Source organism: Stegostoma tigrinum, chromosome 1 (genome assembly GCF_030684315.1).
Source record: "Stegostoma tigrinum isolate sSteTig4 chromosome 1, sSteTig4.hap1, whole genome shotgun sequence".
Lineage (NCBI taxonomy): Eukaryota > Metazoa > Chordata > Chondrichthyes > Orectolobiformes > Stegostomatidae > Stegostoma > Stegostoma tigrinum.
This window is the reverse complement of record NC_081354.1, coordinates 98,224,955-98,239,108: the sequence shown is the minus strand read 5'-3', so window position 1 is coordinate 98,239,108 and position 14,154 is coordinate 98,224,955. Positions and strand designations below refer to the sequence as shown.

Below are 14,154 nucleotides of genomic sequence, written 5' to 3'. Positions count from 1 at the left end.
TATGGATAGAGTTAATGGTTGTTGCCCTTTTCCCAGGATGGGGGATTTCAAGACTAGGGGCACATTGTTAAGGTGAGAGGGGAAAGATTTAAGAAAGACATGAGGGGCAGATTTTTTACACAGGGTGGTTCAAGTGGGGATTGAACTTCCAAGAGGAAATGGTCGATGTTTCAAGTCTGGTGTGACTCTCTCCAAAATGACTAGACTACTTGAATGTGTGAGTGACAGGGAAAAGAATAAACATCGACATTGCATACCAGCCTCCACTGAGAGATACTCGGCATCGTGAACAACTTCATTTTGCTGTCTAGATTCCAGGCTCACCTTTGTATGACTTCACCAAATGACTTTTGTGTTTAATGCTGGAGAAATTGTTACAGGTTCGAATTTTGCCTTTCTCCTTTTCTGTTGTGCAGCTTTTTCATGCACATTGAACCTAACTGAACTGCTGGAGCTTTGAAGAGTACAGAGATAATTGGTCACCATGTCTTTTAAAATATGCAGGAGTTTGGTCTGCATGTCATAGGATGAAGCATAAATTATTCCATCAACCTTTTCTTATTCAACTACATTATTTAAAGATTTCTTTCAGAATATTAAGGTGTGCCACTTATAAACGTAGGCTGGGAACAACTCATTTCTCCACCCAGGAGAACTATTATTTGCTTCATCTCCCCATTGGATCCATGGGGTTCTTCCAGTTTTCTCCGAATTCATCCACTGCCGCAGCAATTAGTTACAAAGAGATGACTGAAATTCTTGCAGAAAATGAAAAATTGCCCCTAAGGCAGCATCAACTCTTTAAATTTACTGCCATCCTGGATACGTATTGGAAACAGAGATAACAAAGTGTGGAGCTGGTAGAACACAGCAGGCCAAGCAGCATGTTAGGAGCACAAAAGCTGATGGTTCGGGCCTAGACCCTTCGTCCATGGACAAAAACGTCATCTTTTGTGCTCATGACATGCTGCTCGGCCTGCTGTGTTCATCCAGCTCCACGCTTTGGTATCTCGGAATCTTAAGCATCTGCAGTTCCCATTATCTCTACGTATTGGAAACATATGTTTCTTGGACAAGTACCAGGTAATAACAGGTAGAACTAGCTTGTTGATGCAGTTACATAATCCAGATTTGTTAGCAGACTCATCTGGTAGTTTGAAATAAAATGAAATATGGCAGAAATACTTAGCAAGCCTGGCAGCTTTTCAGGCCAGTGTATCTTCAGCGTATCTCCTTGGGTTCTTTTGAAAGCTTGCATGTGAGAAAACTTTGTGTATTCACTCTCCACAGATGCTGAATATTTTCAGCATTTCTGTTCTTATTTGACCTTCAACATCTGCAATATTTTCTTTTAGTGTTGTCTGGGTATTTATTTGGTTTTGGTCTGACTTAGGAGTGAAGAGAGATCAAGACTCTGGTTTGTTTCAGGTTAATTTATTGTTTAATGTTTCAACAGTTTTCCCTCCTTGGAGTATCTCTGTCCTCGTGACTGATTATTCTGTTAAGTTTTCTGTTACGCAGCCTTTCCTGCCCTTCCTTACTTGAAGAAAGCAGTTCACCTCTTATTGATTGACTTTTATAATAAATGTAGATAACAAGGTGTAGAGCTGGATGAACACAGCAGGCCAAGCAGCATCAGAGATGCAGGAAAGCTGACGTTTCAGGCCTAGACCCTTCAGAAAATATAATATATTTATAATAAACTTGTCCAGTTTCCATAGTTCTCATAATTGAAGGCTAAAGTCAACACCTGAATCTCTGACTGTTTCCTGTATTTTAAACACCCTTAAGGTCCTATTTGCTTTTTGACAGACCTTCGATTTTATCCAGTGATTTCTCATGAGAGCAACCACTGCTTTTAACCACATCTGTATTTCACACAACAGTTTTCTCCCTTGGCGCACGATTTCGATTGTCGTAAGAATCTAATTTTTTTCCATTCAATTCAATCTCTCTTCCAAAATTTATTTTTTCTGATGTTTCACAATAACCACACAATACATAGGATGATACTGCATAGAGGCCATTTCAGTCTGCCATGCCTGAGCTGAAAGAGTTATTCATCAATCCCATTCCTTTTCTCTTTATGATAAACCAGTATATAATGTTCAATTCCATTTTAGAAACTATTGATTCTGCTTCCAGCAACTTCTCAGAAAATGAATTCCAGATCATTAAAGCATACTGCTTTGCAAACATTTATTTTGATTTCCCACCTGTTGTTTTGCTAGTTACAGTCAATAGAGAGATCATGAAATGAAATAATTGCTAATGAGGGAATCTCCAGATCATTTACAATGTATGAAAATAGTTTTTTTTTGTAGTAATTGTGCAATGCAGAGCATGTGGTTACATTTTTAATGTCCTTTTGTCCAGCGAAATCCAACAAATTTGGTGGAAAGGATGATGGTTCAAGTTTCAAAGCTGCACTGCTGTCCGGCCCTCCTGGTGTAGGTAAAACAACTACAGCTACTCTAGTCTGTAAGGTAAGAAAGCTTTATCCAAACATTAAATGTATTTTTCTTTGTATGATTAACATGTGCTGCATGTTACAATGCAGTTTATTTTACAGTAACACTAAAGTTGTGGTATCAAGCCTGGGAGAGGCAACTTGATATCTTAAATAAATTGTGTCACGTTTCTTAATCATAGCTGGAGTAATACTTTAGGATGTGACAGTCAGTCTCTTGTGTTTTCAGGGCACCTTTTAATCCACCTGAATTAATTTAGATTTAGCATACAGGTCTTGTTGGTTGCAAGCAACAATATCCTGATTGCTAGCATTTGCATTTTCATTGCTGGAAAGAAAGTTGCAAACATCTAAGAAAAAAAAGTAGTAATTTCTGCCAGGTGGTGCAAATCTAGCGAAAGATTAATGCACCAACATTTAGTGCAATGAACTTCCGTAGTGTAGAAATTTAGCTATTATAATCTCCTGCTATTTTTGTATCCCATTATAAGCCGTTGCCACATTAACAGCTAGGCTGTATTTTTGTTCATTTCCATCTAATTAGCAAGATGCCATTAGTGGAGGTTTCATAGCTCCTTATAGATTATAGTAAAAATTCACAAGTACTGATGTATATTTCAAGTGATTTATGCAACCTTGCAAGCAATTCTCAAGAAAAGCATTGATTACATTTAATACCCTGTTATCTTGAACTTTAGAAACAATATTCATGCAGAAATCTGATCGCCTTTACTGCCCTTTCAGAAAGTATTTCCAGGAATCCACCACGTTCTAGATGAAAAAAGTGTCAACTGCCCTTTCATTATTCTTGCCAAGTACTTTGAATATATGTCCCTATTTAAGCAAACCTAGCTATAGGGAAATAGTTTCTTATTCTCCACTTGGATGCTGTGTTGACTTTGTTGTTTTACTTGTTACTTTGCTATGACTCATTAAATAGTTTTATTATTCATTAGGAATATTCAGTGACAGACATTTCTGGGAGCCCTTTTATCAGAGTTGCAGTCTGTTTCTAGCTAGTGAAAATAATGTTGATGCATGGGGAAGTTCTGACTTTTAAGTATTGAGCCGTGTGCTATACAAATCTAATCAAACCGATACTAAGATTAAATGGTTTTTTAAAAAAAAAAATCCTCCGAAAATTCTCTTGTTCGCAAAGTCAACTTATCTAATGAGTTGAACTGCACATGTTGGGGAGGACAGAAAATGACTGACAGTAATGCTTCCTTCTCTGAATTAACCTGCTGTAATCCTGATTGAGGCTCCTATGAAGAGTTACCTTTTGAGTGAGGTATTGGAGTACCATTTGAATCTGTGAAATTGTACCACTACAAGGAGTAAATATATCTTGAAGAGAGCTTTGTGCAGAAAATAGACAAAGATTTGGTATGTCCTGTTGTCACCATTACCCATTGCTGTGACTCATCAAATGCTGTGACCTTTTGGAATCATAGAACAGCACAAAGCAGGAGGAGATCATTTTGTGATAATGGGAACTGCAGATGCTGGAGAATCCAAGATATCAAAGTGTGAAGCTGGGTGAACACAGCAGGCCAAGCAGCATCTTAGGAGCACAAAAGCTTTTGTGCTCCTAAGATGCTGCTTGGCCTGCGGAGATCATTTTGTGCCTGGTCTTTTGCATGACTCTTAAGTTCCAATTCTTTGCTCTTACACAGTGTTTGTTTCTGTTAAATACTTATTCAATTTCCAAATTAATCTACACCCCCCACCCTATCAGGCCCTGTCCCCATTATGCAGCGCAGTCAAAACTACTGCATAATTGTTCTCACGTCGTTTCTTTCGTTCTATCACTTTCCTGAAATCTTTGTCCTCCAGACTGAAAACATTGACTTTGTCTGATTCAAACTGTTTCCTACTATTTCCAGAGATAGTAGGAACTGCTGATGCTGGAGAATCTGAGATAACACAGTGTAGAGCTGGATGAACACAGCAGCATCAGAGGAGCAGGAAAGCTGACATTTCGGGTCGAGACCTCTGACTGCTTGCCTACCTGCTGCGCTCTGTAAACTTGATTGTCATTCAAAACTTAGTTGCCTGTGTCTTGTACCAAGTTCGGTTCCCCTGACTGCTTGACTAATTCTCATCCTTGTTTTTCAAATCTGTCCATGGCCTTTCTCCTTTCAATCTCTCATCTTCTCTAGCTCCACATTCTTTTAAGACCTCTGTGTTTCTATTTCTGGCCTCTTGTTTATGCTTGATTTTAATTACTGGTTTAGCTCCAGAATACTCTCTGTCCCTCCTTAAAGACACGCCTTCAACCTACCTCTTTGACCAAACCTTTGATCAACCTTTCCTTATTATTATTTCCTTATGTGGCTTGTTCTCACAGTCATAGAATTGTTACAGTATAGAAGGAGACCATTAGGTTCATTGGGACTGTGCTGGTTTACTGTGTTAGTAGTTCACTCAGAGCTGTTCTCCTGACTTCTCCCTGTAACTCTGCACGCTCCCCTTTTGCAGATAACAGTCCAATTCTACATTAAGTACTTTGATTTGGACCTGCCTCCTGCATGCTTTCCTGCAGTGCATTACAGATGTTAAACATTTGTTTTGTTAAAAGTTTGCTTTTTAAAAATAATTCAATGCAAGTTTGTTTTTTGTGGAAGGATGTGGGCTACAGCTATGTTGAACTTAATGCCAGTGTCACTCGCAGCAAAAACACCCTGAAGGAAGTGATAGCAGAGTCACTGAACAATACAAGTATCAAAGGATTCTCCTTAGGTGGGTACTGATGAATGAAGTGAGTCCACATTGGATTTGCCAGTACACTGTTGGCACCAGTTAACAAATAGCTAGCTAGCTTTTCTGCTGTGTTTTAAATTACATCTTTCTTTTTAGGAGCACCATCAGTAAGCACCAAACACTTGCTAATCATGGATGAGGTGGATGGGATGGCTGGCAATGAGGACAGGGGAGGGATACAGGTAAGAGTTTGTTTTATTTAATGTGGAGCTTATTTGTTTAAATTACGCCCAGGCAATTTTTATTAAAATGCTAAGTCTAGTTTATGTTTGAGCACTTGGTGACTGTGAAAAGGGGAGCTGCTCTTTTCTGTTGTATTTGCAGGATGGTGTTTCCTACATATAGTAATTGGTATGAACTTGAGTGGCTCAGTGAAATGTTACTGATTTACCTGTAGTATTGATTCATCACAGGTGTTAACCTGGTGAACTACCAAACAGATCTACTTGCATAACAAACAGTAGCAAGCCAGCCCACAACCAGTGGGTTAGATCTAAACTCAACAATCCTACCGCAACCTGTTGTGTCTGGTGTCAGCCAAACAAACAACTTGGATAAAGAATCTCCACAACTATTGCTGTCAGCAGTGATCGAAGAGCTCACCACAAAAGATAAGGCTGAAGCACCTGCAGCAGTCTTCGCCCTAAAGTGCTGAATGGATAATCCATTTCGCTTCCTCTGGTAATTGCCGGCATCACAGATGCTAGTCCTTAGATGATTTGATTCAGTCCACGTGATTCCAAAAAACAGTTGGAGACGTTGGATATTGCAAAAGGCTTGGACCCCGATAATACTTCTGCAATAATACTGAAAACTTGTGGTGCAGAATTTTTCAGTCCCCAGACAAGCTGTCCCACCACTGTTACAATACTCGATCTACCTGACAAGACAGAAAATTGCCCAGGTATGTCGTGGAACGAGAGACAACACAGTTCCAACCTGACCGCTTATCTCGACTATACCACCTCTCACCACCCTCCTGCAAAAATGCTATCCCTCTGCCTCTGTTGCATCTGCTCCTGTGATGAGGCATTCCACGCCAGGACACCCCAGATTCAGGAATCACTGGAGTAAGGGAGGATACCAGAGGACTGGAAAATTTCTAACACGACACCGCTGTTTAAAAAGGGAGTTAGTCAAAAGACTGAAAATTACAGGCCGATTAGCCTGACCTCGGCCATGGATAAGATTTGAGAGTCCATTGTGACGGATGAGATTCCTGAATACCGTGGGAGTGCATGGTAAAATAGAGCAAAGTCAGCATGGCTTTTTCAAGGGCAGATCATGCCTGAAAAGTCTTTCAGAACTCTTTGAGGTAGTAATGAGCAAGTTAGACAAAAGAGAGCCAATGGATATAATCCACCTGGACTTCAGGAACGTCTTTGACAAGATGCTGCTGAGCAAGATAAGGGCCCATGGTGTTAGAGGCAAGTTGCTAGCATGAAAAGAAGACTGGCTGTTTGGCAGAAAGCAGAGTGGCGTTAAAAGGGTCCGCTCAGGATGGCAGCTGGTGATAAGTGGTGTTCCATTAGAGTCAGTGTTGGCACCACAGCCTTTCACTAAATACGTTAATGTTCTAGATGTAGGAACTGAGGGCATTCTGGCTAAGTTTGCAGATGATACAAAGCTACTTAGAGGGACAGGTAGTATTTAAGAGGTAGGGAGGGTGCAGAGGGATTTGGATAGGTTAGGAGTGTGGGCAAAGAAGTGGCAGAGGGAGTACAGTGTGGAAAAGTGTGAGGTCATGCACTTTGGTAAGAATAAAAGCATGGACTATTTTCTAAATAGGGAGAAAATTCAGAAGTCTGAAGTGCAGAGACTTGGGAGTTTTAGTCCAGGATTCTCTCAAAGGAAACTTGGAGGATGAGTCAGTAGTTAGAAAGGCAAATGCCACTTTGGCGTTTATTTTGAAAGGACTTGAATATAAAAGCAGGGATGTACTTCTGAGGCTCTATAAGGCTCTGGTCAGTCCACATTTAGAGTATTGTGTGCTGTTTTGGGCCGCATATCTCAGGAAAGATGTACAGGCCCTGGAGCAGATACAGAGGAGGTTCACAAGAATGGTTCCAGGAATATAAAACATAAGAGGATTGTTTGAAGTCTCTGGGTATATACTCTATGGTTTAGAAGGATGACGGGGTATCTAATTGAAGCTTACAGAATACTGAATGGCATGGACAGAGTGGATGTTGGGAAGACGTTTCCATTGGTAGGAGAGACTATGACCCAAGGGTACAGCTTTAGAGTAAACAGAAGACCTTTTTAGAATGGAGATGAGGAGAAATGTCTTCAGCCAGAAGGCTGTGGAGGCCAGGTCATTAAGTATATCTAAAACCGAGATCGATGGGCCCTTGATTGTCAAGGGGATCAAGGGTTACGGGGAGAAAGCAGGAGAATGGTGTTGAGAAATTTATCAGCCATGATTGAATAGTGGGGCAGACTCGATGGGCTGAATGGTTTCATTTCTGCTTCTGTCTTGTATCCTGCTTTAGGGATTGTAATTTCCCCTCCCCTATAATTAGAATGCCCTCTACAGCATTTTCTCCATTTCCTGCGCTTCTGCCCTCAAACCCCATCCCACCCTCCAAACCATTGACCTCTGAATCCAATGCATCATCCTCCAACCTTTCCACCATCTGCAATCAGACCTCACCACCAGAAAGTTATTACCCCTCAACCGCACCCCCCCCCCCCCCCAAACCAACAACTGTTGGCTTTGCACAGGGAACGTTCATTCCGTGATTCCATTGTCAGTTCTACACTCTCCACCAATTCCGCCACCACATCTGGTACCTTTTCCCTGCAACCGCAAGAGGTGCAACACATGCCCCCACACCTTCCTTTTCACCTCCATCCAAGGCCTCAAACAATACTTCCAGCAGAGATTCACCTGCACTTCATCCAACCTGATCTGTTGTATCCATTGCTTCTGATGTGGCCCCCTCTATATTAGGGAAACCAAACGCACACTCATGGACTGGCTCATGGAGCATCTGCGCTCTGCACACAACAACAGTCCTAACCTTCAGGTTGCCATCCATTTTAATTTCCCAACGCATTCCCCTGATGACATGTCCATCCTTGCCCTCCTTGACGTAAACTAGAGAACCAACAGGTGATATTTTGCCTTGGAAGCTTACAGCCCAAAGGTCTTAATATTGACTTCACCAGTTTCGAAATCCCTCCACACCCAGCCTTATCCCATGTCCAGCTCTCCACCTTCTGTCCAGTCCTGTCCTGACCTAACCTAATGTACGCATCTTTTTACTCACCTATCTACTCCACTCTCCCCAAGGACCAATCCCAATAACTCCTTATCCGCATCTACCAATCATCATCTGTCCTACCCTCCTATAGCCCTACACCCCTCTTATTTATTTCAGGGCTCCCCACCCTCACCCCAGCCCTAACAAAGGGTTTTGACCCGAAACATTGACTTCCCTGCTCCTCAGATGCTGTCTGACCTGTGCTTTTTCAGCCTCAAACCTCTAGACTGTGGTTTTCAGCATCTGCAGTCCTTATTGTCTCCTACTAATTACCATTCCATTAGCGTACTGTCGATTATCATTAAAGTGATAGATGACACAGTCTATAGTACTATCAAGCATCGCTTGCTTAGCAGTAACCTGCTCAGTGACGCCCAGTTTGGGTTCTGCCAGACCTCTGTTTCTGACCTCATTGCAGCCTTGATTCTAACACAGACTGAAGATCTGAATTTCTGAGGTGAGGTGAGAGTGATGGCCCCTGACAAAGACGCTGCATTTAACTGACTATGGCATTAAGGAGGCGTAGAAAAACTGGAATCCGTGCGAATCATGGAGCAAACTCTCCCCTAGTTGGTGTCACACTTGGCACGTAGAGGATAGTTGTTATTGGAGGTCAGTCACCTTGGCTTTGGGACAATTCTGCAGAAGTTTCTGAGGGTGGTTTCCTAGGCCAAACCATCTTCACCTGCTCAATCAATGAACTTCCCTTGATCACAAGGTCAGACGTGTGTGTTTGCTGATAATTGCATCACATTCAGCACCATTTGTGACTCCTCAGATACTGAAGCAGTCCATTTTCAAATGTAACAAGACCTGGGCAATGCTAGAGCTTGGGTCGATAAATAACATTTGTGCCACACAAATACCAGGCAATGACCATCTTCAATAAAAGGCAGTTTAACCACTGCCGCTGGCATCCAATGGTGTTACCATCACTGAACCCCCCCTCAACCCCACCCTGACCCATTAACCTCCTTAGTTACCTCTGACTAGAAACCCAACTGGACTCGCCATATAAATACAAGAGCAGGTCAGAGGTGAGGAATACTGCAGTGAGAAACTAAACTCCTGACTCACCAAAGCCTGTCCACCACCAACAAGGCACAGTTTGGGACTGTGATGGAATACACAGTGTGATGTTTGCAGCTCCAGCAACACTCAAGAATCTTGACATAATCCAGAACAAAGCAGCCTGCTTGATTGGCACTGTATCCACTCCCACTGCCACTGATGGTCAGTAACCACAGTGTATTCTCTACAAGATGCACTACAGAAATTTACTAAATCCATAGACAGCAAGCACTTTCCAAACCCATGATCACTTCAGTCTAGAAGGACAAGGGCAGCAGATACGTGGGAATACCACTACTTGCAAGATTCTTTCCAAACCACTTATCATCCTCACTTGGAAATAATTTGCCGTTCTTTTACTGTCACTGGATCCAAACCCTAGAATTCCCTCCCTAAGGACATTGTGAGTCAACCCACCGCACACTGGCTGCTGTCATTCAAGAAGGCTGCTCCACCACTGCCTTCTCAAGGGCAACTCTGGACAGGCAATAAAATGGTGACTCAACTAATGATGTCCACATCCCATGAGTGAATATATAATTTGAAAAAAGAACAGGAAGCTGCTGTTTCAGTGAAATTATATATGGAAAATGCACTTGCCCCCTGCAGGATCTTGCTTATTTCTATTTGCCATTGAAGCATTGAGAATCAGTGTAACTGGGGTCACCTGCAGTTAGTCTCGCGAGTGTTACAGGTTCCTACCTCATTGGTAAACAAGTTGAGTTTTTTGCTCTGGCAAAGATATTTGCTGATAAATTAATTGTATATTTTGTTGAATTTGCATTTCGCCCATGTCTCGAATTTGAACTACTGACTCCATATCATCATCCCTGTGAGTTATTGTAACAGGATTAATTATGCTCTACCAGAAAAGAAAATTATGGGAATGGGGAGAAAATTCAGAAAAGAATATCAAGATACATGGACTATTGAAAGAGATAGGCAACACTAGAGTAAGTAAGTCAATAGGTGGGTCCTGAGTAAACCAGAAGCAATAGCATGCAAATCAGGGTTACTGGGCTTGTGTATGAACGTACAGAGTATAATACTGTTATAAAGTTGAGTTTGACCCTCAGAACTAAAATCAAAATACCCAATGAGGAGTACCTCGCTTCATAATCTGTAAAAGGAGTGTGAAAAGTGGTGTAACCTGCTTTTCAGCAAGTTAGTGGTTAAATAAAGTAAATTCCTGACACTCACTCGAAAATCAATAAGTAACAATTTATTTATCTAACTCTTAACAGTGAGCAAATTAACTAAACTATTAACAAACCGAATAAACCCCTTGTAACTACAAACTATTCCTGAATAAAACAAGATCCAAATGATATGCTGTTCCAACAAATATGTCTCACTTTTCTATACATATATAATAAATAAAAATTTAGTTTCTCAAAATTACAGCCAGGTTACATGTGTTCTGGTATGTTCTGACCCTTCTCAATTGATTCTTCCATCAGGAAGGTCTTCTCTGTTGATTCTTCTGTCAAGAATAGTCACTAGTCATGCCATGGGTACCTTTTTATTCTTTAGATGGTGCTTTCTCTAAAACACAGAAGGCTGTGGAAGCTGGCGATTCCGAAGGGACTGTTTCCGTGCTGTACATCTTTAGGAATCTGTGACAATGATTTTAGTTTTAGAATGTACAATAATGCATTAGCTCTTCCTGTAAAATTCTGTTGTATTATGGTCAGTATTTCCAAAAGGCATTTTATAGCGAAGTTATGAATTAGCCCTTTCTGAATACACGATGCCAAATCTAAAATAGCTCCATACCTCATTCACTTCTGAATGTACTTTTCCTGAAATGCATCTTGTACACACTACAGGAATTCATCCTCCGTATCTGATTTGGTTGACCCAGACTATATGCAAATTGAAGTCGACAATTATTACTGTATTACACAAATCTCTGATTTCCTGATTTTTATAATGTGTCCAGAATTAGTGCTACCTTGAGTTCTGAAGAAGAGTTGCTGGACTCGAAACATTAATTCTGCATTCTGTCCCTACTTGCTGCCAGACCTGCTGAATTCCTCCAGAAATTTCTGTTTTTATTTCAGATCTTCAACATCTGCAGTTCTTTGTTTTGTATTGAGACTAGTTTGTTATCTTCTAAACAATTCCCGCTAATATTTGCTTTCCCTCGGTGTTTCTTAGTTCCATCTAAACTGATTCTATATCTTGATTCATTGAAAATCCTCTGTTATTAATGTACTGATGTTGCTTCATGTTAGGAGTGCTACCTCTTCTTTTCCTTTTTTGGTCTATGCCTCCTAAATGTAGAATATCCTTGGATATTTTTGTCACTGTTTGACCATGTCTTCATTACAGCAGTTAAATCATGTCCATTTATCTTAATTTGTGCAAACAAATCGTAAACCTTTGTTGCAATACTGCATGCATTCAGATGAAGTTCCTTTTAATGCAGTCTTTTTAATGTATTCTCCACTTTCAACCTGTATGATGCTTTCGTCTGTGTTCTCTTTTTGAATGTTTCCTGTTTTGTTTCCCAGATTCCTTCAGTTCTGACATCTAGAAGACTTATACAAATTGTCTCTACCATCTAACAAAGCGCCCATCTGCACATATGCTGATTTTCTGAGATAAAACCTCATTCTCTTTAAGCTACGAGCAGCCCTTGGCTGTTATAATTTTTGTATGTCATAAAACACAGCATTGTAAGCATTTCTTCAGTTAACCTTATGGGTATCTTGCTAGGCACTTAAGTTAGAGGATTCCTTCAAAGTTATGTTTAGTTCATTGTTCCAAGTAACTTTGACCCTTTGTTGAGAAATAGTTATCCTTACAGAAACCCTGAAACCAAAATTATATTTGCTTCTACTTTTGAAAACCCACATTCCAAATTATCATTGTGTTACACACATTAATCACTTTAACCTGAATTTATGTTCATGATCTGTATTTAGCAATTGTTGTTAAAGTTGCAATCGTGACAAAAGCAATAAACCAGAAATCCATCTAATATGTTTCCACAGTATATACTACCAAAAAAAACTCTGTTCTCCTGATAAAAATCAAACTAATTAAGGAATGGAACACCTGGAAAATCCTTTCCGAGGATGTCTAACCATGTTTGGACTGGAAATGAAGAGTGCTTTGAGTTCAGTGGAGATTTGGATGTTGACTGACTGGCTGGTTATAATTTTGGATTTTTTTTTCCTTTTCCAGGAAATGATTTCTCTCATTAAACAGACCAAAGTTCCTATTCTCTGTATATGTAATGACCGAAATCATCCCAAGATCCGTTCACTGGCCAATTACTGCTTTGACCTCCGCTTTCAGCGGCCTCGAGTCGAACAAATCAAGGTGGGACTTGATTAGCTGTTTACCTGTTGTGTCAAGTGATATGTATTCTGCCACTGCGGGGTTTCCTGATTGCTTAAACTTTCATGTACTGGTTGTTTTGCTTTAAGGGTAGTAATGTTGATTGTTCTGATTTATATATTGTGCCTTCAGTCTCAACCCTGCCTCTATTCTCAACCATCAGATTTTTGCCCCATTTTGCTGTATTTATTGAGAAACTGGGAGTATCACAAATACTGGGTGAATGGTGAACTGGAAATTAGTTCCCGTTCTACTCTGTGACCGTCATAGACCTGGCTGCTTTAGCAGTGACAAAGGCAGCATTGTATCACAGATTAGTTATTTTACATCGTCCTATAACTACACCAAAAATAAAATTCATTCAGTCTGCAATGTTTCTGTACAAAATGCTGATAAAATGACCCTCTGATCACTTCTGTAAGTCACTTTCTTTCAGGGCGCAATGATGACTGTTGCTTTTAAAGAAGGCTTGAAGATTCCCCCTCCAGCTCTGAATGAAATTATACTTGCAGCAAATCAGGACATCAGACAGGTTAGTGAACTGAAATGTTGGCATATCACTGGAATTGACAGCAAAATGCTTGTATTTTGTGTAATGCAAGACTGTAAAATAATAGGTTGCAGAGCTGTCAGTTTGCAGGTATTTCCTCGCTACCTCAATTTAAGTTTTTTTAACTGGATCTGTGTCATTGTCATTGTTACCACCTATTGGCAGCAAGTGCTTTATAACATGACTGTTTCCTACTCTTGGTTTTCAGTATTGGGGTGTTTAATTGCTTAAAATGCAGTATTTGTCATTTGTATATAACTCCCAGAATCTATTGAAAATAGGAACAAATAAAATTTTAACAAAGTGTGGAGCTGGATGAACACAGCAGGCCCAGCAGCATCTCAGGAGCACAAAAGCTGACGTTTCGGGCCTAGACCCTTCATCAGAGAGGGGGATGGGGAGAAGGAACTGGAATAAATAGGGAAAGAGGGGGAGGCGGACCGAAGATGAAAACAAGATAGATAGAGAGGATAGTATGGGTGAGGAGGTAGGGAGGGGATAGGTCAGTCCAGGGAAGACGGACAGGTCAAGGAGGCAGAACGAGGTGGTAGGTTGGAAATGAACGTGTGGCTTGGGGTGGGAGGAAGGGATGGGTGAGAGGAAGAACAGGTTAGGGAAGAAGAGACAGGCTGGGCTGGTTTTGGGATGCAGTGGGGGGAGGGGAAGAACTGGGCTGGTTTTGGGAT

General features: G+C 40.8%; 1 protein-coding gene across 5 annotated transcripts in view; it reads left to right on the top strand.

Annotated features, from left to right (window-relative positions):
* rfc1 (replication factor C (activator 1) 1) overlaps positions 1–14,154 on the top strand; it is an 81,497-nt gene that overhangs the window by 52,503 nt on the left and 14,840 nt on the right. For all 5 annotated transcript variants that reach the window (XM_048546043.2, XM_048546031.2, XM_048546021.2 and 2 more), the window contains exons 14-18: positions 2,377–2,486; positions 5,098–5,212; positions 5,330–5,415; positions 12,763–12,900; positions 13,355–13,450. In XM_048546043.2, the coding sequence (XP_048402000.1) occupies positions 2,377–2,486; positions 5,098–5,212; positions 5,330–5,415; positions 12,763–12,900; positions 13,355–13,450 (545 nt within the window). The remainder of the gene's footprint in view (positions 1–2,376; positions 2,487–5,097; positions 5,213–5,329; positions 5,416–12,762; positions 12,901–13,354; positions 13,451–14,154) is intronic.